At 35.7% G+C, this 23864-nt stretch overlaps 1 protein-coding gene across 1 annotated transcript in view; it reads left to right on the top strand.

The window, feature by feature from the left end:
• Nucleotides 1-1146: 1146 nt before the first annotated feature.
• The window catches only part of fam171a1 (family with sequence similarity 171 member A1), a 32605-nt gene continuing 9887 nt past the window's right edge, over nt 1147-23864 (top strand). The window contains exons 1-3 of the mRNA XM_016230228.1: nt 1147-1598; nt 17802-18029; nt 18725-18817. Of these exons, the coding sequence (XP_016085714.1) occupies nt 1487-1598; nt 17802-18029; nt 18725-18817 (433 nt within the window). The 5' untranslated portion in view covers nt 1147-1486. The remainder of the gene's footprint in view (nt 1599-17801; nt 18030-18724; nt 18818-23864) is intronic.

Here is a 23864-nt window from a genome sequence, read left to right on the forward strand (position 1 = left end):
CATTTCAATTTCTGTTACCGCACCAGTCAGCTGCAGTCCTGGTGTCTCTCAAAAAATGTTTTCCTGCTGTGAAAGAAGAAAATATGGTCAAAATATTTGGTGTATATACTGTTACAATTAATGCCTCAAACTTGAAGAGCATTTACAGTACATGCATAAATTATATTTTCTAACATTAAATGCTTTCTATAAATATTATAAATATATTATTACTGTTTTTCATTATAAAATAACAGTAAAAAGTATTTGTAAAAAAACGTACGAAAATTACACATGGTTTTGAAACAAATAAAAAAGGTTATTACAGTTAAAACATTTTGCTACACTCACCATAGTTTAAGCATGTTATTTGTAGTAAAACCGTAATAAAAAACATTTCATTTCTCGGTGATCCCACATTTGCCCATTTTCATTTTTGTAGCTATTACAAAATTTCTATACTTAATTGAACTGCCCAATTTCCATTCATCACTTTATTAATTTGAATAATGAATGTCAAATAACCTGCCAAAATTTACACAACCTCAAACTTCCGCAAGGATCATAATTTAAGATGAATGAATTTCTGATGTTTGTGTTGTACGGCTTCTGCCATCAGTCAAGGAAATGGAGGCAAGGCAAGAGAGTCTCTTTAGAAAAAAGAAAACTGAATGAGAAAGTAATCGATATTACAAAAATAAAACCTGCCTCGAACTCTGGCAGCTGCCAGTGGCAGCTGGGGATGCCACCGGAAGTGGCGCTGCGACCTGCCGATGCCAGGATTTGCGCTTGCTCTCGCTCGAAACATGGTTGCTACATATTTACTATAGTAAAACCATGGTAGATTTTTGTATGGGTGTTCATCAGTCAAATTCATTAAAAAATGTAAACAGGTATGAAATATGATCAGTAAGAGAAAAACATTGTTAATGAGAAGACGAACTTGACTGCGGCAGGTTAGTTGGGAAATAAATGTATTTGTTCAGAATGCACATTTGGAAGGGAAATATATTAACAGGAACATTTCAGCAGGTGACATGAGATGTAGCGCTACAGTAACACCAACGAAAGAAAGAATATGGAGGATTCTCCCATTAGCTTTGACTGCGTTGCGACGGGACCGGAAGTGGCGATACACTGCTTCACTTACCGGAAGTGCGATTAAGGTCCATTGACAATACTGTACAGGAGATGGCGGTCTAATCCTTCTTTCTATAGGACAGACCAACACCGTCTGTTACTGGCATTGAAGTGGTTAAACTGGTGGAGTCGACACGCTTTTTGTCGTCGTTGCTTCGAGTCGAGTTGGGGGAAAACAGCGGCAACACGGAGATGCTGAGCGGAGGGGTTTTCTAGTCGCCCATCGGTGTTCAGTGACATGAGCAGATTTGCTAAAACACCAAACTATGGCAGGGAACCTCAGCTGCTACGAGTCTCTAGATACTCCTGCCGCCGCATAGAAAAGCCGCATTGTTGAGCAAAATCCTTGTAACCGTGAGCAGCAATAATGCGAGGCGCGGACAGCAGCAGCAGGTCTGCCGTGATTGTGCTCTGCCTGCTGGGATGTGATTTATGGACGGCGGCCGCTAAAACACCGCAGGAGAACAGCGATGCCAAAGGTACGAGACACGCCGTTTACACCCACGAATGCATCACTCCTGTGTAGGTTTATAAAGATCTTGATAAGAGATTTGGAAGCTTTGCTTTGGCTTTTTGGATGGCATTCCCTGTGCTAACTGTTAGCAATCTTAGCATATAATAACGCAAAGTGTGTAACGTAACGGCCATAACGCGACGACATGTCTTATCAATTAAATAGTTTTTAGTGTAATATTGACGTAATTAACTAGGCAAACTTTGTTAAATGTTAGTAGTTCGATTGATCTGGTGTTTTGTAACTCTCAAGCCATCTGTTTGAAATCGGATCTCATTTTTGTGATGCCTGTCGTTGCAACAAGCATCACTGCAGCTTCCAACGCACATGAACCGAGGCATTTTCTGGAGGTGAGACCGAGGAGTGTTACACTTTTTTTTGGTCTGTTTCTCAGGGTTTTTGAGGCTCATTTGTTTACAACTTTGATACAACATTCCCATATTTATATGATACAACTTACAGTAGTTGAGAAATCTACAACGTTTTTATAAACTGTAAAAATTAATGTTAAATACAAAGAAGTGCTATTGTCACAACCGGTCCACTATTGTTATTTTTTGCGTTTTTTTGCATGAATTAATTCAATAAAAAATAGAAGATATGTCATATTTTTATTCTAATAATATATGTCCATGTATTAAAGAGCTAACGTTACTCTCCTTGTCTGATCAGTCATGAATTTTTTTTTTTTTTTTTTTTTAATGTATATCATTTATAATGTATGTCAAATTGAACAGGAGAACCCATCCATTAAACATTCATTATTAGACATGTACTTTCTTATCTCAAACTTGGTTTCTTTTCTTTTTTTCTCTAAGTCCTTTGTTTTTATAGAGAGGCTTAGAAACTGAGAAGCTTAAAGACTTTGTAGTGATTTCACCCATCATCTTGTTCATTTCTAAGATCTTTCTGAAATCTTAATGGATCTTGTTTATGTATGCCTTGGCCCGTGATGGTTTTATTATGAGATTATTTCGGGCTTCTGACTATTTCTGACTGCTTTAGTCTAAATGATCTCACTAATGTATAACGTAATGCAATATTAAGTGTCTGTGCATTAAGATGTCAATGTGCCAGCGAGGAAGGAAATTGATAAGTCGTTTTCATATCACTAATTCACATTTGACATTTACGTAATCCTGATATCACGTTGAATAATTTGAGGTGAAGCACGGGTGTCAGGTTGTAAAAACCTGCTTAAAAGATATGGTTGGCAAAGCTTACCTCTTGACAGCAGATTGATTTAGCAGCTCATAGACTGCCAGTTTGGTTAAATCCTCCCTGTTTGAGCTTATAATGTGAGGAATCCCCTTAAACCCCCTCCTCTCTCCTGATGGAGTGTCCTCCTCCCCCTCAGTCTCCTGCTGATGAGCAGCGGCAGCACAGATGGGTCTGCTGCTTTCTCTTCTTTAGGACAGTAGACTGGCACATTGTATGCTTTGAGTATGCAAAATAGGGCTTTCCTGCCTTTTGTCTGGGCTGTGCCACTTCCTCATCTCTGGGATCTGAAAAGGGAATGCTGTGTGTGAGGCCTTGACACTGTATAGTCAGGCCTGGAGTGAGTTTTGCCATGCAGCTTTAAATCTTATTCTTTAATCTTAAATTTTTTTTTTATCTTCATTTTTTAGTTGGAATGTAGTTTATGCAAAGCTTTGGATTTAGTTACTATTAATGTGTTCTATTTTTATGCTCCACATTGTTTAATAAGTTATAGCTTTGTCAGATGACTGTAGTTAATATTAATAAAAATGCAATATTGTGAATCTCAGATGACTTGAGTGATCTCTGCCTGGTTTTTCTAATAAAACCAAATTTAATGTAATATTTATTTGCTTTTCATATGCAAGTCTTTTTTAACAGGTTCTTATTTTGAAAGAAAGGGAATGATCTATCTTTATAAACAAGTTTAGGGTCATTTGGTGTTTTTGAACTTTATATATTATTTAACTTCGTATTGACATCAGTAATATACTGTTTAACAAAGTAGTTCAATATACAGTACATACACACACTACTGTTCAAAAGTTTGACGTTAGTAAGACTTGTTTTTTTAATACTTTTTATACTTCTATTCAGCAGATATGCAATAAATTTATCATACACACTACTGTTCAAAAGTTTGAGGTTAGTAAGACTTGTTTTTTTTAATACTTTTTATACTTCTATTCAGCAGATATGCAATAAATTTATCAAAAGTGACAGTGAAGACATTTATAATACTACAAACAATTTCAGTTTCAAATATATGCTGTAAGTTCTTTTGAACTTACTGTTCAACAAAGTTTCCTGGAGAAAATAAAACATCAGTTTCTACAAAAATATTTAGCCACACAACTGTTTTCAACATTGGTAATGATAAGAAATGTTTCTTAAACACCAAATAAGCATATTAGAATGATTTCTGAAGGATCATGTGACACTGAAGACTGGAGTAATGATGCTGAAAATTCAGCTATGCCATCACAGGAATAAATTACATTTTACAGGTTTTTTGCTGTATTTTTGATCAAATAAATTCAGCCTTGGTGAGCATAGGAAATTCTCTCTTTTTTTGAAAACATTTGAAAATCTTACAGACCCCATGATTTGGTATATAATTTATACAAGCGTCTTTGTTACCACACAAAGAGAGTCAGTATGCCTTGTGCTTCTGAATAATAATTTTTGCTGAGGATATGCATAACATTGTATAACACGATGCAATGCATCTAGCAAAGGAAAGAGTCCAGATTAAGAACTTTAATTGAAAACAAACTGCGTAGCTGGAAATGAGTTTGCTTTGCACTGATGTTTAAGGCGTTCACTCAGATAATAATATACCGGTACTCGCTGCTTATACAAATAACAAGTACATACTGCAAACAGCATTTTTAATTTATCTATTTGACCTCCAGTCAGATATTTACTGTAAGCAGTTGCTTGTTTGTCGCACACGCACCCAAAAACAGAGACTAAACGGACTCCTTAATAGTTTCCTGCTATAATGCACAGGAGCTTAGAACAATGGGTCTTAGGAAATCAGCTATGTTTTAGAGCTTGAGAGACTCATAAAGGCAGATAAAGAGAATAAGTCTGGTGTTTCCCTCTCGTTAATTATCAGTTTTCTGTGGTATAGTCTGGATTTTGGATATTGCTTGTTACAGTGCAGAGATGGAAGGATGTGTCTGTTTGTTTGCAAGCTAGCATTTCAAAGCATTTTAAGCACACGGGAGACCACTATTGTGCTTAATTTTTTTTTTATGTGGTCATGTTTTCAGTGAACGCTCAGACATTTTCTCATCTCTGATTACCAAAACCAGACTGTCTCCCATGGGCAAGCTGGTCAGGCAACTCTTTCTCTTCACTCTCTTCACAAGCATTATCTTACGAACAGAGATAGTGGACTTTTATATCACTCTAAATGTGCCTTGTTAGGCTTGGAGAGTTTTACATCTCAAATCTGTCATAAATACAAAGATTAAAATTATCGAAATAGCGACTTGATTTAGGTGAGGTTGTGTTAATAGCACCAGGCCTGTTTTCTGAACCATTGTGTGTCTTTATTTTAGAAAGTTGTGATTTTTACTGAAGTATATAGGGTTATGTTTGATTGGTAACACCTTAGTAAGTCATTAAACAGCCCTCAATGCAAACTTTCTTGTCCACTGTTGACGTAAGTTTGGGTTTACAACAGTTTTAATAGGATTTTTTTAGCTGTGAAGGTGTTTTAAGGAAAGGTAGAAGAAAAAAAATCCTCTGTAGGAAATACTTTTAAATCTGATTAGAATTTTATAGGCTGAATCGTCTGTTTTTGTGCCTGTGAAACATGATAATCCTCCAGACAACAGCAGTCTTTTAACTTTAAGCATGCAGAGCCTCAGCCTGGACGTACTGAATGAGCGTGGAACTCTCTCTCATTCACACACACATGGCCTTGTGTGTCTCCTTTTATAGAGAGAGAGAGAGAGAGACAGCCAGTCTGCTGCACATCTGGATAAGTCATTTTCCACAAAACGGAAAGACACGCTTGTTTTATGTTTTAAAATGTGTAAAACTGAAAATGAAATGTATTCGAAAGTTTTGCTATGAGACATGTGAAATAATCATTAAGAAGCATTCAAGAAGAGTTACCTTACATTAATATTTAAATAACGTTCTTTGGAACTGTTCTTTGCCAATATAGAACAAGTTATTCTTTAGTGGGATGGTCCCTTCAATGGGAAACAAATTTCCCAGTGGAGAAGCCATGTTCATAAGCTCTAGATTAGAGGTTGACCGATTGATCGGCCGATTTTTGGCATTTTTTTAATTAATCGGCAGCTAAGCGTTGTTGCGGAATGCTGGAGAATCTCTCTCTGGCTGCGTGAGAGACGGAGCAACTCGCACTCTGCAGCTGCTTCTTGTTCACACACAGCTTCAGCTAATGATGGCAGGGCAGAACAGACCGTTTCAAAAGCGTAATTACGTTTTACCCTACTAGAATTGATGCCGGAACGTTATCATATGCATAAGTGCAAGTCATTTGCATGTGAAAGTAGAAACGTATGCAATTCAGACGAAACTTCTGGGCTGATTATAACGTGCACGATAGCTTTCCTCATGAAATGTGTGTGTGGGTCCGACAATAGCCTCCACGATGTCATCGCTCGTGGCCAGCACACTCTTAAGCAGTTATGAGCAGCAGGCTGTGTAGTATGTGTGAACGCTTTTATTTTTGTTATCACTTGGCCATTTGACTTATAGAAGTGTCCAGTGTTTCCCATACATTGAGTTATTTGGACCGCAACAGATGGACCGCCACAAATAGATTTTCCAAAAGGCTTATACTTCCTTGAATAAACTGAGCACTGCACGTTTCAAAATTCAAGTGCAGCGCGGGTGGTTTTATATGAATGTATCTGTGAAAAGAACCGACCGTCTTCAGAAAAGCTTCTATGTCTTTTTAATTTCGTCTTTCCTGTAATGCCTGATAAGTAGCGCTTATTTGATTACAGCCGTTACTGGGGAAACCGCTGTCTCCGCCCCAACAGCGCCTCCTGCTTGCAGAGAATGAATTTGCATTTGCAGGTCTGTGAGAAATGCTGGTGTCTGTCAGCAAACATAAACAAAAAGCATGCTTCAGAACTGTTTTGAGAAGGTGCTTAAAGGGGTTATATGATGCGATTTCAAGTTTTCCTTTCTCTTTGGAGTGTTACAAGCTGATTGTGCATAGATAAGATCCCTGAAGTAGCAAAGACTAAAGTCTCAAAACCAAAGAGATATTCTTTATCAAAGTTAAGACTCTGCCAGGCCCCCCTAAAACAATCTGGCACTTTTGAATCAGCGACTGTTTTGAGAGAGAGAGAGAGAGAGATAGAGATAGAGAGATATCCCAGTGGAGTCAGCTGTCTTAACCGTGGCTTGTGTACTGTACACATACCAGCTTCATCACTGTGTCTGTCCGGCGACTGTTCCCCTTTCAGGCTCTGTCTTTACATTTATTTTGAAAGAATAGGCTCGCGATTATTGTAAGGGGCATTACATTTCCGACGAGTGCTTGCGGTGTTCGGCCCAAACACAATGCACTGGGTCAGCTGGCCAATCCGGGCAGACTGCGCTTGTCGGAAGGAGGGACTTTGTAGAAAACGAAGCGTTTGAGAGAGGCGGGGCATAGAGGACCTACAATAATGTACAGTATTTGAAAAATAATGTGTTTTTTGAACATTAAAGCATGTCAACATATTCTGTTACACCAAATACACAAAATAATGATCTTTAAAAAAGCATCATATGACCCCTTTCAGTTTTGAGCCATGAATTATTACTCTGAATTAGGCTACTACTACTATTACTATCTTGTATCCTGCAATAATCATTTACTCAAACTCACTTTTATGAGATGGAGAAGAAGAAAAATAATAATAAAATCGGCATCATATATCGGCCATCGGCTGCCTTGATTTCTAAATATCGGCATCGGCCAGTGAAAAACCCATATTGGTCGACCTCTACTCTAGATAATCAAGTCTGTGTTGTGACGGAGTAAATTGCTAGTTAGTCTTGTTAATGTAAAAAGAGGCTGAAAATTAGTTTTATTGCATTAGATAAGTGACTTTTTATCATACAAGTACTTTGATCACAGCTTTGATTACTTACTAGTGCCAAAAAATTGCTGATGGTCTTATAGAACTAAAATGTTTTGAAAATAAGACTCTCTGAGGATTGTGGTTAGGGTTTGGTTATTTGACTTTTTCAAATGCAAAAGGAAGAGTGTAACCATGACCTCAATATTATCGTCAGTATTACTGTTGTTGACTGTTTCTAGCACTGTAATTTTGAAAAGGCAGTAGATACCTGTTAGCCTGGCCATATTGTGGCCTATAAAGGTACCAAATGAGAGTTTGGTTGAATTTGGTGCGAAAGGTTTCCATAAGATAACTCTTTTTAAACATACGTTATAATTATGCTTTTGCACTCCACCCCCAACATTCAGTTTTGAATGAGAGCTTTCCACAACTTTTTTGTAGATAGTGTTTCATCATTTGAGAATATATTGGTAAATATATTGAACATATAATACTTTTTTTTTTAAGTGAGCAGCAGTGTACCGTTTTAAACAGTTTTGCTTCAACTGAGTTTGTTTAAACTTACTTATTTGAATCATTTTTATCAATAAATACACTCATAGTATTCAACATCATAGGTTTTAGTGCTCTGCCCATGCAGTTAATATTTATATTATGGATGTGCATGTATTTTTTGTACCAGAAATTTTATGTGTGCTAAATAAATGCAGGGTTGTTTTTAGAATACATAATCTCACATAATAATATACAAGAAATTGAAAGATTTTGAAATATCCTTCTTGACTGTGTCTCATTTTCTCCGTGTTTCTCCCACACAAACCAACTCTTGCACACTTTAACCCTGTATAACCTTGACAGTACTGTTGTTGTTGTTTTTTCAGATGGTTTCCTGAGGCATTCTTAAGGTTTAGAATCCAGCGTATTGACTGATTACTCTCTTCATTACTGCTCACATGACTCTGCTCTTGGGGTTAATGATGCCTAGCATCTATGGCATATAGACATGGGTTTGGTATTAAACGTCTTGTCTTATGTAATGTCTAGTCATGGTTCATGGCTCTACACTAACATTTTTATGTTGAGTAAATTAAAATGGTTAATTTGTTTTTATTTAGATTGTAATATTAATTGTTAAAATTAAAAGTAAATATATTAAGCTAAACTTCCTTATTTAGACTATTAGAGTAGGAGTTATGCCTACATTCCCTCTCTTTGCCTCTGCCTCTTTCTGTCCTCCACTGCAATGCAGCATCCTGAATGGTGTCTATGCACATACTCTTACATAAACGCATCCATTCTTATCATGGCCAGAAAAGCCATATCATCCCTTATTATTCACGGCTGTAGTTACATGCATACATATCCTGTAGACTTTTGTTCTGTGATATGTAGGCCTAGTTTATATGTTCTGTTCCTTCTAGAGATCATTGACACAGAAATATAACAGTAATAAAGCCTATTGGATTAAACCTATAAGCTTATGCTTTAAGTCTGCAGACAATGGGGAATTGTACCACTGGGTTCATATCATATGACTTTTGCCAGGGAGATCTTGAAAACACAAATAGAATCAGAATGTCAAAACGCAATTAGATTTATTGCATAAAGTTTGCTTGAAATGTTTAAATAATCATAAATTTCATCTGAATTCGTGCAGTAGCTTTGTGTGAGGAGCAAACCAAAAATTAAGTTATTTACTGACTGCATTAAAGGGATAGTTAAAAAAAATGAAAATTGAGCAATTTCAGGCTAAAAGTTGACCAGACAGCACTCCCATGTATAGTATGTTGCTTGAACATTTACTGTACATCTCATTTATGACATAATTTTCAGATTGTGACCTGCCAACCAGCTGCTGTCAGTAACAGTGCATAAGAGCCAACTGCACATGCAGTGAAGTCATAGATTCAGAGAGGGAGTCAGCAGTTCACAGCATGTGTGTATCATTTGGAGCGGAGGAGGGAGAGGGGAATTCCCAGAGAGAGCAGTTAGAAAGGAGCTGAGCTTCGGACAGTCCTGCAATCAAACAATGAATAGGTAACCCTTTGGAAAACACTGACAAATAAGATTGAGCCTGGTAGGTTAAAAGTTAACTGGAGGTTTCCTGAGACCAAAAACCTTTTCACATGCACACAAGCTGTCTTTGTTTTAATCTCTGTAATTATCTTATGCAAAATTCTCATGCGGCATCTGAATCACACTTACTAAATCAAGCTTCATGATGATGGGACCTCCTCGCAATTCATTCATATAATTGTGCTTTGGTTTGCTTGTTTAACTTAAAACAGCTGGTCTTTTATTCGATCATTGATCTGATCCTTCAGTCCTGAAATTCCCTTTTTGAGACATTGATTTTTTTTCTTTCTCCAGAATGCATTGACTCTTGGACTTCCTCAGATTTGAACTAGATATAGCCCAATAAATGTTAAATTGTATTTAGTAAAGCTTATAATTATATAATAGTATTATTAATAAAATATTCTATGTATGAATAATATATATTATATATATTTAGTGCATAATATATTTTATCTTATTGTTGAAATGTATAGCAAAATTATAATATAATATCTGTGGCTATTACTAAATATTTAGAACTTATATTCATATTTATAATTGAAGAAAGTGTAAAATCATAGGCCTAATTTGTAGTATAATTAGCTTTATATAAAAACAATCTTAAGTCTTCAATATGTCCTCATTAAGATAAAAAAACACATGCGTGCGTGTGTGTGTGCTTGTTTGGGAAAGAATGTTACAAAATGAGCATTAGAGGTGAAAGGTTCAGGAACAGGAGAAGATATGGGTGTTAGAGCGATTGTTATGGAGCTTACTCTGGATGAAAAGATGGAGAGAGAGTAAAGTGTGCAGGATGAGTGAAGATGTCGGACGGCTTTATTGTCTCTGTGCGGCTCAGCAATTCCCAGTAGAGCTTGAGGCAAAGGAAAATTCTTACTATTCATCGCGGTGCTATTTTTCAAGTCAAATATTTACCTAGTGTTGGATGACTGCGTTCCCTTCAGATTGCCGGATAACATTTTAAAAGCTGCTTACAGTAAATGCAGCAAAGAGTGCTGCGATGACACTGCCATGCACCTGTGCTTTGAAAAAAAGACCACAGGTGGCTGCTTATTGTTCATGCTCCATTGTTTATCAGTTTTATTATTAATATTGTTTATTGAAATAATTTAAGTATTGTTCCACCACATAAGTTAAATTTCACATCTAAAGGAATCAATAGTACTTTTCACAAACATGGTGATAAACGCACACGGAATGAAAACACTGCCATATTGAGATCACATGACCAGCTGAATGCTACACATTTATCATGTTAGAAAGTATCAGACACTTTTTATTTTATTTTTTTGCAGTATGAATGATTTATGCTTAACAGATATACCGTAGTGACCATGAAAACATGAAACAAAGGCAAATGCACATTTAAGTACCTGTTGGCGAAACCTAAAGCAGCTGCCTTCTGTCCAGTCAGTCACTGGCTAAACATGCTGTGTTTTGTGTTTGAAGGCTTCTCCTAAGGAAACTGGTTTCAGAACGGCTTATAAGGCACTATAACACCATGTCTAATTATCTCAAACAAGTTCAGCTGAGCTCTAAAGATAACCAAGTGAAATTGTCATTATTCTGCTTATTCTTTAGTAGAAATTCAATCAGATATTTAAAACAATGCACATTTGTGAACAAATTAACTGCTTTTCATATTGTTTTTATTCTTTGCACCAACTTGGATGTTGTGTTATATATAAATAAAGCGCACTGTCTGTGTTGACTTTTTAGTTGGGGCAAGGCTCTTGTGTAATGCATAAATTTTGCAAAGTGTTCTGTATGATTAACGTCCTGATTGGTCCGTGGTTGTATGTCCTTCCAAATCTGTCAGTGCTGCAGGGATCATTCTGTAACCTCCTCACCCCTCTGTGAATCTCTCTCCACTGAGAGATCAATATCCTCCTCCTCTCTAACACACATTTCCTCTGTGAGAAAACTGCTGTGGCTGCGCTTTCTTTGGGCTGAAAGGGCAAAAATGGCAGCCTGTGATCATGAAATCAGCATGTTCAGAAAATTATACAAACCTGACTGACTTTTCTCTTATGTTCACTAAGGCAACATAAATTTGATCAAAAATACTGTAAAAACTGCAAAAACTTTTCAGAAGCCATTATTCTAGTCTTCAGTGTCACATGAGCCTCCAGAAATCAATCTGATCATATCAATGTTGAAAAAAATATATTTTTAAAATTGATACATTTTTAGTACAAAGGTAGCCTATATGAGCCTAAATGACAACCTACACTTATTTGCTTATAGTTTAATCATCAACTATGTCACTCCAGTTATTTTTTTGGCTTACATAAGAGTTACTCAAATCAGTATTTCACATCTCTTTGTTTACTTGTTTGGTCAGTAGCCATTAGGGCTGTCAAATGACTGTGTTATGTTCCCTGGGAGTTTGTTGTTGTTTTTGCTTTTGTTTTCCCTAGTTTCTTCTTCTTTTTTTTTTTTTTCTTCTTTTCTTTTCTTTTCCCCAGCTCCTAGGTTTCCGCTGAGTGGACGACTCGCCGCCAGTCATTATTAGGGTGTTCCATACCGCGACGAATCAGCTGACGGCCCGGGGCTTTAAAAGCTTCCGGTGTGCTCGGCCTGGGAGGCAAGGGCAGCGCAGTGAGCACTGTTGGGGTGTGCAACGAGACTTTTGGGCTGTGCTCTGAGCGGAGAACCTGTGCGAGCTCCCGGGCATCAATCAGCGTGTGTGTTTTTGATTTGTTTGAGTTGTGCCTCACTCCTGTGTAATTTCTCGTTCTCAAGTTGCTCAGTATGACTTTCATATCTTACAACTATGTGCCAAATTGATGGTGAGCTTATTGAGTTTTCTCGTTCTCTAAGTGGGAGATGAGGGTAGGTAAGCTTAATTATAGGTTACATCTCTTGCACGTAGTGAAACCGTGTTAGATACACTAGTCAGTGGGCGAGTGCCTCTTGTGTATTTTTTTCTGTTTTAGCTAGTGTAGGGTATTTAGGGCGTCGCCTACGTCGAAGCTTTCGTGTTTTTGTTTCACATTTTTATTTGGTTAGGATAGAGTGTTAGATACACTAGTCAGTGGGCGAGTGCCTCTTGTGTATTTTTTTCTGTTTTAGCTAGTGTAGGGTATTTAGGGCGTCGCCTACGTCGAAGCTCACATTTTTATTTGGTTAGGATAGGTTAGTGGGTTTGGGCGTTTTAGTGTAGCATTGTTTGGTTTTGTTTTTTTGTTTTGATTTAGGCGCCATTCTATCACGTCTCTCCCTTTTTTTCCACTTTTTATTTTTGGCACTGTAAATATGCACATGCGCTGCTGGTGCGTTTCTGGACAGCTACGTGAATAAATTGCTGTCTTTTGCCATTTGTAGAATAAATTACTGCCTTTTGCCATATGCTGTCGTCCTTGCTGTTTTTCTGCTCTCCTCTCCATTCATCGAATTTATTTGTTTTAAATGTTGCGGACCAATTCCCTAGACCTCGAAAGGACCGTAACAGACTGAAAAACTAAATGCGAATTTTCTACTTAAATAAACAGCCAATCAGAGCAGAGCTCAACATTATTATTCATGACCCTTCCAAATAAGGTAAAAACAGACCATTTCATTCTAGGGACAAATCCTAGGGTTGTAAAAGGACATGTAAAACCGTTTCTGGAGATTTTTTGCCCTTACCTAAGCCACATACCTTCTATGTAGATATCAGAGAACAATTTAAAATATTGCATCAATGCATTCTGTGGCACCTTTAAAATGCATTAATAAATGGCTCCTAAAGGTCTTTATGAATCTTTTTGACGCTGAAATTAGTAGGATACAATGGGGCTAAAGGCACACATTAAGAAAAAATTAGCTAGTCACTGCACTTAAAATGTATAATTACAGAAAAAATATATATGTTTGTATTAAACATTAATGGAGCAACAGATTTTGTGTGAAAATAAATAATTCAAGTTTTTTCAAGTATTTTGTTTAAAAATCTTATAAAAGTATGAGGTGGCAAGGGGGGCCTTTTATCCCCCACACAGGGTAAAAGGCTCACCAGCATGGGATAAAAGGCACACAGTATTGATACAAATACTTCAGCTAAAATAATGTTGTTGTTTTTTTAACTAATGTCTGTTAATACTAGTTCAAAACAATCACTTTAGCAAAGTTTGTACTATTTTCTGCTTATTTTGAAAAATAAAAATACATTTTTGTTCAATAAATATACTGTCATTAAAATGTTAATATAAAAATATTTTTTAAAATACAGAAACAATCATTTGAATAAGTAAAAATTCTGAAAGCACTGAATGAGATCCAATAATATTTGAATATATTTACAGTAGCAACATCAAATTATATTTTATTATATGGTATGATTAATATTAGGGGTGGGCGACATTCATATCACGATATTTTACACTGTCCAGGCGATATCGATATTATATTGCGATATGAGAAAAAAAATTGCAGGCAAAATATTTTAACCTTATATAACTAGAAAACGTGAGGGATTGGACATGGACATGAAAAGTCTTTTTTTTAATTTTTTTTTTATTGTGCCATTGTTTTTCCACTGTTTGTGTTTGAGTAGGCCAGTGGTTTCCAAACATTTTCTGCCGGGGGGCCCCCTTTTGTAGAGAAAAATATTTTCAGGGATATTTTCTTTTTTGGAAAGTCTCTTATGCTCACCAAGGCTACATTTATTTATTAAAAATACAGTAAACTGGAATATTGTGAAATATTGTCAATTTAAATGATCTATTTGAATCTTTTAACATATAGGCTACTGTATTCCTGTGATCAAAGCTGAATTTACAGCATCATTACTCCAGTCTTCAGTGTCACATGATCCTTCAGAAATCATTCTAATATGCTGATTTGCTGCTCAGTAACCATTTCTGATTATTATCAATGTTGTAAACATTTGTGCTGCTTAATATTTTTGAGGAAACTACTGTATTTTTTTCATGATTCTCTTATGAATATTTGAAATTCTTCTTTGTGTTAGAGCGCTGGAGTTCATCAGAAATAGAACGCGGCATCAGTTTACTGTCATGGATTTGTCGCGTCGCACCGCATCCACAGCAGAGATCATCACTGGGTTCTATTTGTGTTTGTCAAATCGCGCCGCTCGTGTCTGGTGTAGACACCTTGTTTTGGTATTTGTGAATCTTAAGTATATTCATAATCTGCTTTACATTTACCTGGCACTGGAAGTCCTTTCACAAACTTGTAACTTTCATGCTTAGAGCAGAACCATGCATCGTTCATTTATATTTCTACATGGCTCCCTGCAATACAACTCTGATTCTTCAATCACACCATCTAGTGGTCTGTTATTGATACAACCACAACTGCTACAACTGATAACAGAGCGCTCAAGCGGGTACTGCGAGTCATGATGAGGTAATTAAAATGTCAAATTAATATTTTGCATTCAATTATTTACTTATCAGGCAAGTGGCCGCATAAGCGGGAAAATTACGCAGTGTAGTCTTTATCACCCTGCAGAGTTTCTTTTGCAAAATAATCTGCTGACTGTACATGATCCCTCAGTTTGGGAACCACTGGAGTAGGCGATTTGTGCTCTATTAATATGGTCTGTTACGATGCTCTGGGTTTGATTACTAATGCCTGTGTAGTAAGGCGTTGCACCCAGAGGACAAAAACATTCAGACTTGACTCTTTATCGTCATTTGTGTTCAAATTTGCAAAGCGTACCAAATTGAACAAAATAATAAAAATGCACAATTTGAATTCATGAATATATAACAGTATCCACGGTGTAGGAAAATCCATATCATGGAACAACATAATACCGGTTGTCACTTTCATACCGGTATAGCGCCCACCCCTAGGTATCTACATGTTTACCTGGCTGACCTCAGATCATTAACATGTGAACAGAGCGCTCCGTGTGAGGCGGGATCACATTAGCGATAATGAGGTGAGACGGGAGAAACTGTACCTCTCCGTACTTTCATACAGATTATATAATCGGAGAATATTTGTTTTCAATTTGAATTGGTTTATTTTAAAGTAGTCATTTCAAGCTTTCTCTACATATATGTATTAATGTATGTGAGGCATATATTCACTGAGATTCAGGTTGTTTTATTCATGTGCCTGTGAAGAAAGCTCCCGGAGACCGAGACGGCAGAAAGCTCACCCTGTTTGTTTTCTTTATTTTACAAAAGCACATTTTGTTGTTATTAATATATACAAAAATTAAAAGTAGACCCTTTGCACTATCAAATGATGCCATACTCGTATCTGTATTTTTAGTTCTTTTCGTGGTCATCAAGAAAACGTGACAAAATGCACCGGTGCGGTCTTCGACCCTAAAGATTATTTTCTAATCGTTACATTGTTAAAATCATTCTGAAATACTGGTAAACCACTGTTTATTAAAATGCTGAATTTAGTATTATAACAAGAGTGACACCAGAAGAGAAATATTCACAATATCGTCGCTATCCATAATACATTTGCATTTTAGAATTACAACATATTGTGACGCGATATATTGTTATTATACCCCTGCATTGTTTTGAATGTTGAACAATTGTATCAACATATGTATGTATATTCTATATACCGCGATCCAACAGAGGATAAGAGGTACGGAGAATGGATCAGTTTTTATAGGGAAATACTGCCTAGTTAAATGTTTAGCCATGTCACTACTGATTTTTGAACTAGGCAATTCAATCATGTTAACAACTTTACAGCACTTATTGTGAATTTCACTGACATTGTAGCAGTAATGGTTAAATATAGATATAGTTAGACAGAAACTCACCTGTTCCCCTCTCGTATTGGTCTGCTGTATTCCCTGAAAAGGTAAACGGGTGTTTCGGGTCTCGGAAGACTAGCATAAATTGACCGACAGCGCCATCTGCTGTTTTTGGAAAAGGAAGTTGCTCAGTTGCATTTGTGAGAAAATCTGCCTGCACACATTTGTGAGAAAATCAAGCCAAGTTTCCTCATAAAAAGGCAAATGAGTCTCACAGTTGTAACACACAATACATATATTTGTCCATACCTCTGCATTTTCTCTCAAATAGAGTTTTATATTTGCGTTTGTTTGAAAGTCGAGTTTTTCTTTGGCCCTATGAAATCCATTTTTATTTTTTTCCCCAAAATCTTTTTTTTTTTTTTTTTTTCTGGATTCTGTTTTAATGGTTAGATTAAATTTTATTCATCAAAAAGCATGTGTAATTAATTGAGATAATGAAACTTACAATATTAAACAGCAATTTATTAAAAGTTTAACAAATTAAATTTTAAGGTCCTATGAATTTTTTTTTTTTAATCATCAAATTCAGTTTTATTTTTTTTTTTACCAAATTTTACCAAAAGCATCTATAATGTAATTGATTTTATAAAAAATTTTTTTTTTTAACATTTTTATGTATTTAAATTTTTCTGGTAAATAATTTTTGTTGTAAATATTCCTTTAAAAATAATGTTTTAATAATTGTATTATTAGCTGTAGGACTATCATTACACTAAGTAATATTTGTCACGTTGGTTTTTTTCTTTTTTTTCTCCAAGTTAAACCGAAATGTATTTTGACGGGTTGCTTGAAGATCTTTAAAATTTCTCTGTTTATATGATGTGACAATAGCTTTTCTCAAAAAAAACTGTAAAACGCTAATGAAGTCAGTGTGACTCAGAACAGTTTTAGAGATTTGTTTGTTTTTATGTACTCCTATATTGAGGCAGCAGAGGCTGAAAACACAATGAGCGTCACGCGTGCTTCAGTGTGTGTATATAGTAAACGAAACCGTGCGTCTGTGCCATTCATTTACACAGAGAAATGCGGAACATGCTGGATTCATATTTAAATGGTATTTTTGCGGCTTAATATTCACAGACACTAGTCCATATTGCGATTTAAGTGTACTGACCTACTTTTGATGTATCCATCCAAAATGTGTGACAAATTCTGTGACATTCCCCATTATACAGTAAATTCTGTTTTTATGATGGGATTCTTTGATTCTGTCCGCGTTTTCCACATTGCAAAGACCATAGGACCCCTCTAATGACTACTAGTGTCTCTGTCATAATGACATTATTCTTTGTTTCTACAGAAGTGGCTCTGAAGGTTCACCTGAGTGACGCTAGCACTCATCAGCCTCTCGCTGGTGTCACCGTGGAGATCTTCACTAACCACACTCCTGTTGCCTCGGATATCTCTGGTGCCGATGGCAATGCCTACATCAGGTTCCCTTATCGCCTTGGCGACCTTCTTGTAGTGACAGCAACCAAGCGTGGCTATGTACCCAACTCCATTCCATGGCGGCCAAACAGGCTTCCCGGTAATGACCTCATATTGGATAATTAATTCTACATGCCATGACATGTCTCACAATCTCAGAATCAATATGCATTTTTCATGCTGTACTTTAAATGTTGCAATGCCTGAATTCACTAGTAGCATTTGTTTTATTTAAACAGTAAAAACATGGATGTTTGTCTCGCTTTTTTTCTGTTCAACTAAACAGAGTCAGTAAATGTGGAAAAATCCTACTTTTTTCCCCGTGTCTTAAAGTGTTGTTTCTTTGCTTTGATGATTGTATTAATGGGATGGATTACTTCTACTGTAACTCTTGGTGACTGACACATCCTTTGGGTCAATTTATAGAGGATCTGGGACAGGGAAGGAAAACTAAAGTGGAACAGGAATGCAGAAAGCTGTTAGAAAGAAAGAGAATGTTCCATTACAGCTAATGAGATTAACCTACTAACTAGTTGCAGACACAAGAGAATGCGCCTAAATACCTAAACACAGCACAATCACGCAGATGTTTCAGGGTACTGAAATTGTTTAGTAACACTTTGTGGAGTGAACGGAAGATCATACTCATTCTCCTTGTGCAGATTCATAGCAAAAATAAGTCAAGCATCTTCAGAGGAGACATATTGAGATGTTATGGACACGATTCTGAGCTTGCAGGCCTGGTGACTCATCTTCCTAATTATCAGTTCGTTTGTGTGTCTGTGTGTTTTCAAGTCTTCTCATCTCTCAGTCTGGATCTGCTTCCTGAGAGGGCTGCTACTCTGATGGTGTATGATGACGTGGTGCAGATTGTCTCTGGATATCAAGGTAAGAGTTACGTGTTTGTGTGTTGAACAGGTTATTTTGCTGCCTTTTGTTCTGTAAGTCTTGACATTGTGAACTTAACTAAGTTACGTTTATTTATTTATTTTTATGTGTTGTACACTTTTAATGTTGCTCCTTCATAGATGAAAAAAATTGTTACAAAAATGTTTCATATTTAATACTTTGTTTAATAGTTTTATATTTATTTATTTATTTTCTTTTTTTATTTTATTTATCTTTTTGCCCAGTAAAAGAGACAGATTCAACAATATTTAATGTTTAATTGGATGTTTAATAGTTAAATGTTTAGTAGTTTTATATTTATTTATTTGTTTTCTTTTTTATTTTATTTATCTTTTTGCCCAGTAAAAGAGACAGATTCAACAATATTTAATGTTTAATTGGATGTTTAATAGTTAAATGTTTAGTAGTTTTATATTTATTTATTTGTTTTCTTTTTTATTTTATTTATCTTTTTGCCCAGTAAAAGAGACAGATTCAACAATATTTAATGTTTAATTGGATGTTTAATAGTTAAATGTTTAGTAGTTTTATATTTATTTATTTGTTTTCTTTTTTATTTTATTTATCTTTTTGCCCAGTAAAAGAGACAGATTCAACAATATTTAATGTTTAATTGGATGTTTAATAGTTAAATGTTTAGTAGTTTTATATTTATTTATTTGTTTTCTTTTTTATTTTATTTATCTTTTTGCCCAGTAAAAGAGACAGATTCAACAATATTTAATGTTTAATTGGATGTTTAATAGTTAAATGTTTAGTAGTTTTATATTTATTTATTTGTTTTCTTTTTTATTTTATTTATCTTTTTGCCCAGTAAAAGAGACAGATTCAACAATATTTAATGTTTAATTGGATGTTTAATAGTTAAATGTTTAGTAGTTTTATATTTATTTATTTGTTTTCTTTTTTATTTTATTTATCTTTTTGCCCAGTAAAAGAGACAGATTCAACAATATTTAATGTTTAATTGGATGTTTAATAGTTAAATGTTTAGTAGTTTTATATTTATTTATTTGTTTTCTTTTTTATTTTATTTATCTTTTTGCCCAGTAAAAGAGACAGATTCAACAATATTTAATGTTTAATTGGATGTTTAATAGTTAAATGTTTAGTAGTTTTATATTTATTTATTTGTTGTCTTTTTTATTTTATTTATCTTTATACTCAGCAAAGATTAGAAGAACATGGGTTAAAGTATTCATAATTTTATGTGCTGAACTCTATAATGAACCTTTAATGGTGATGCACTTTTGTTGTTCACACATGACTACGACACATACACACTGCTTCACTAGGGAATGAAAAGAGTGTGTTAATGAACTACCTGTAATGGAGGAGAAATGTGGAGGAGAGAGTGAGGGTGTGTCTGAAGTCAACGGCCCGACAAATCCCTAGTGTTGTGCGCGTGTCTGTGTGTTAGCATCGTTTAGCTTCATGTTCATATATTGTCACTTTTATTCTGCTATGTAAACACTAAACAATAATCAGTATTTTGTCTTGAAGGGGAAAAAAACGGTGTTCGATAATAAGAGTTTTAACTAAACTAAGTGGGATTTATGTATAATACAAGAAAAAAAATGTAAATGGGGTTAAAAAAAAATCTGGGGTCATTAAGACATTTTGTAATACTTTTTTCAGCACTGATTTGTTATATTAATTCAAAATGACTGGTAAGACTTTTGCAATTAAATTATTTGTCAAGTGATCCTGAAAAAATATATCATAGTTTTCACAAAAATATTAATAAGCACAAACTTTTTATTATTATTACCAATTATGCATTGAAAATATGAAATGTTTCTTGAGCACCAAATCAGCATTAGAAAGATTTCTAAAGGATCATGTGACACTGAATACTGGAGTAATTTCTATAACAAAAGAGAAGGACACTGCAGGATTGTGAATACAATCATAAACCAGTGATAACATTTCCTTTAAGGGACCATATTTCCCCCTTTAAATGTATTTCCAGAAACACATATTCGCAAATTATCTAGCCTTATTAAATATATGCATCATTTTCCACAGTTCATTGGTAAAATAGAGCAAAACAGTTGCTGACAATATTGTGTCTTATGAAGTCAGATTATATTAACTTGAACATGACTTTATTTATTTATTTATTTTACAATTGTTTAAAGTATAAAATAGTGATCTTAAAATGAGGACAAATGAGCATCTGGCTCAAGCCTGTGCTGGTAGACAGGCATGATATTTTAAAACCGGAATGTCTGACCCAAAACCAGATGAATGGCCACCTATCACAAGAATAAATTAATAAAAATTCTATCAAAAAAAACACACAAAATATTCTCTGCAAGGTCTGAGCTGGGCCATACTGATTTGCTTCTTAAGTAAATCTATATTGTTTTAAAGGATATTTAGACATTTTTACTGGAAAACAAGACAAATACTGAGGAGAATAATGAAAATTTCCATTGAATTGTTTGGGTAACTGTGATGTGGCAAGTGTAATGAGAATCATTCTGTACTGTTGTCCACGTGGCTCATGAGACTTCATGCTAATTAAACCTTCCTGTGTGACTGTGATACCAAACTAAAATGAGAGGCTGTACACACACACACACAAACACAAGAATGAGAAGAATTTACTTCAAACCAATATTTCACATTCCTTGTTTTTTGTCTCCGTTACCCACATGTGCTCTTTTCTTCCTAGCTTACACTGTTTTCCTTTGCCCTTCCTCCTAGCAACCTCTTTCTTTTGGTAACCTGTCCCTTGGTGTGTGTGATATTTCAGGAGAGAAGCATGTTTATGGGTCTCAGGGGAACTCTAACACTGCACTCTCATTCAGAGCGTCGCCCCAGTCCTGTCCCCTAAAAACACTCAATCACCACACGCTTGTAACAAAAGCAGAGCCTCGGACGCATGGCTGAAACACACACACTCGTGCCACAGATCTGCTATTGTGATCCTCCACTTGGAGATGTTTATCTCACACTTTCACCTGTCGCTCAGAGGTCCCGTCTCTGTCCACCAAAGCATTTTCAAACAAAACACCTCTCATATTACATCAGGTGTGTGTGATGTGCATAAAAGGCTCTTCTGCAGAGAAGCTAAAGAAAAATAAAAAGTGTTAAGTGAGACAGAAAGCAATGATTATTTTCATGGATAAATGGCTGATAAAAAATACATTTCTACCATATTTTGTCTAAATAAATGAAAAATAAAGCACTACATTTTAAAATCAGTTGTTTTAAATGCTACAAGTAAATGTAGTAATCATAATATTATGTACAGTATGAAATATGGATATTCATTTTGAGATTTGCTAAAGATCAAGTTTAACACTGTTATTAAAGTTTTTAAAATCAACTGTGAGTGTTAGATGGCAAAGGTAAACCAAATATGATCATGCACAATGAAATATCAGTATTGGCTGTTATTGTATAAATGTTTGAAAATCTGATATCGGCTAGTAACCAATATTTTACTTGTACATAAACAATATTTTCCTTTTTTTATTTTTATTCAGTTAAATTCAAGTGAATAACTACTTTTTTTCAGAAAGGATGCATTACATTGTGACAGTAAAAACATGTATTATGTTACATTTCTTAAAAAATGGATCATGATTTCTATTTCTAAATTCTTTTTTTTCTATTTATAACGTTCTATTCATCAAAGATTCCTGGAAAAAATATATCACCATTTCCACAAAACTATTAAGCGGCACAACTGTTTTAAACCTGGATAATGATGAGAAATGTTTCTTAAAGGTGGGATAAGTGATTTCTGGTAGCCAATGTTGATATTTCAAATCACCAAAGCAAACACGCCCCTACCCCAAAAGGGTCTCGCCCCTATTTTGATAGCTCCGCCCCACACATGTATACATACGCAACCCAGGCAACGATTATGGCGGATTCTGCTGTGCCAGCCGGGAGAGGGTATGATGTCATCAATAGGTAAAAGCAATGTGTGTTACTATGGTAATACAGGTCGAATGTGTTTTGGTAGTACTGTGTTTTAACGTGCATATGTGCGTTTTAACAGCATATATTAGTTCTGTGAAACAAAGCAAAACCAATGTTACTCACCTATCGAGAAGAAACAAAGCAACCTCGGTGTCCGATCGCAGGCCTTCCCGCTCCTCGACTTCTCTCCAGCGCTGGAAAGCTGATCCGATATTTACACGGGTCCTACTTCTTGCCTTATCGTAAGCTTTCTTTTGTTCCGCAGACGGTTTCCTCTTTTTTTTGTATTTTTTATTTTTTTATCCGCCATCTCTATCTTTCTGTCGTGGCTCGGCTAATGTCCATCCTGTGCACTGAGCGCTCTCTCGTCCCCATCCTGAGTAGACACGCCCCTTACTGCTGATTGGCTACAAGTTTGTTTTGGTACTCGGCCTGGCTCAGTTTTCTAAAGCGTTTTTGAAAAAATACATAAAGGATATTTAGACATTTTTACTGGAAAACAAGACAAATACTGAGGAGAATAATGAAAATTTCCATTGAATTGTTTGGGTAACTGTGATGTGGCAAGTGTAATGAGAATCATTCTGTACTGTTGTCCACGTGGCTCATGAGACTTCATGCTAATTAAACCTTCCTGTGTGACTGTGATACCAAACTAAAATGAGAGGCTGTACACACACACACACAAACACAAGAATGAGAAGAATTTACTTCAAACCAATATTTCACATTCCTTGTTTTTTGTCTCCGTTACCCACATGTGCTCTTTTCTTCCTAGCTTACACTGTTTTCCTTTGCCCTTCCTCCTAGCAACCTCTTTCTTTTGGTAACCTGTCCCTTGGTGTGTGTGATATTTCAGGAGAGAAGCATGTTTATGGGTCTCAGGGGAACTCTAACACTGCACTCTCATTCAGAGCGTCGCCCCAGTCCTGTCCCCTAAAAACACTCAATCACCACACGCTTGTAACAAAAGCAGAGCCTCGGACGCATGGCTGAAACACACACACTCGTGCCACAGATCTGCTATTGTGATCCTCCACTTGGAGATGTTTATCTCACACTTTCACCTGTCGCTCAGAGGTCCCGT

This window comes from Sinocyclocheilus grahami, unplaced genomic scaffold (assembly GCF_001515645.1).
Source record: "Sinocyclocheilus grahami isolate Dianchi unplaced genomic scaffold, SAMN03320097.WGS_v1.1 scaffold366.1, whole genome shotgun sequence".
NCBI classification, from domain to species: Eukaryota; Metazoa; Chordata; class Actinopteri; order Cypriniformes; family Cyprinidae; genus Sinocyclocheilus; species Sinocyclocheilus grahami.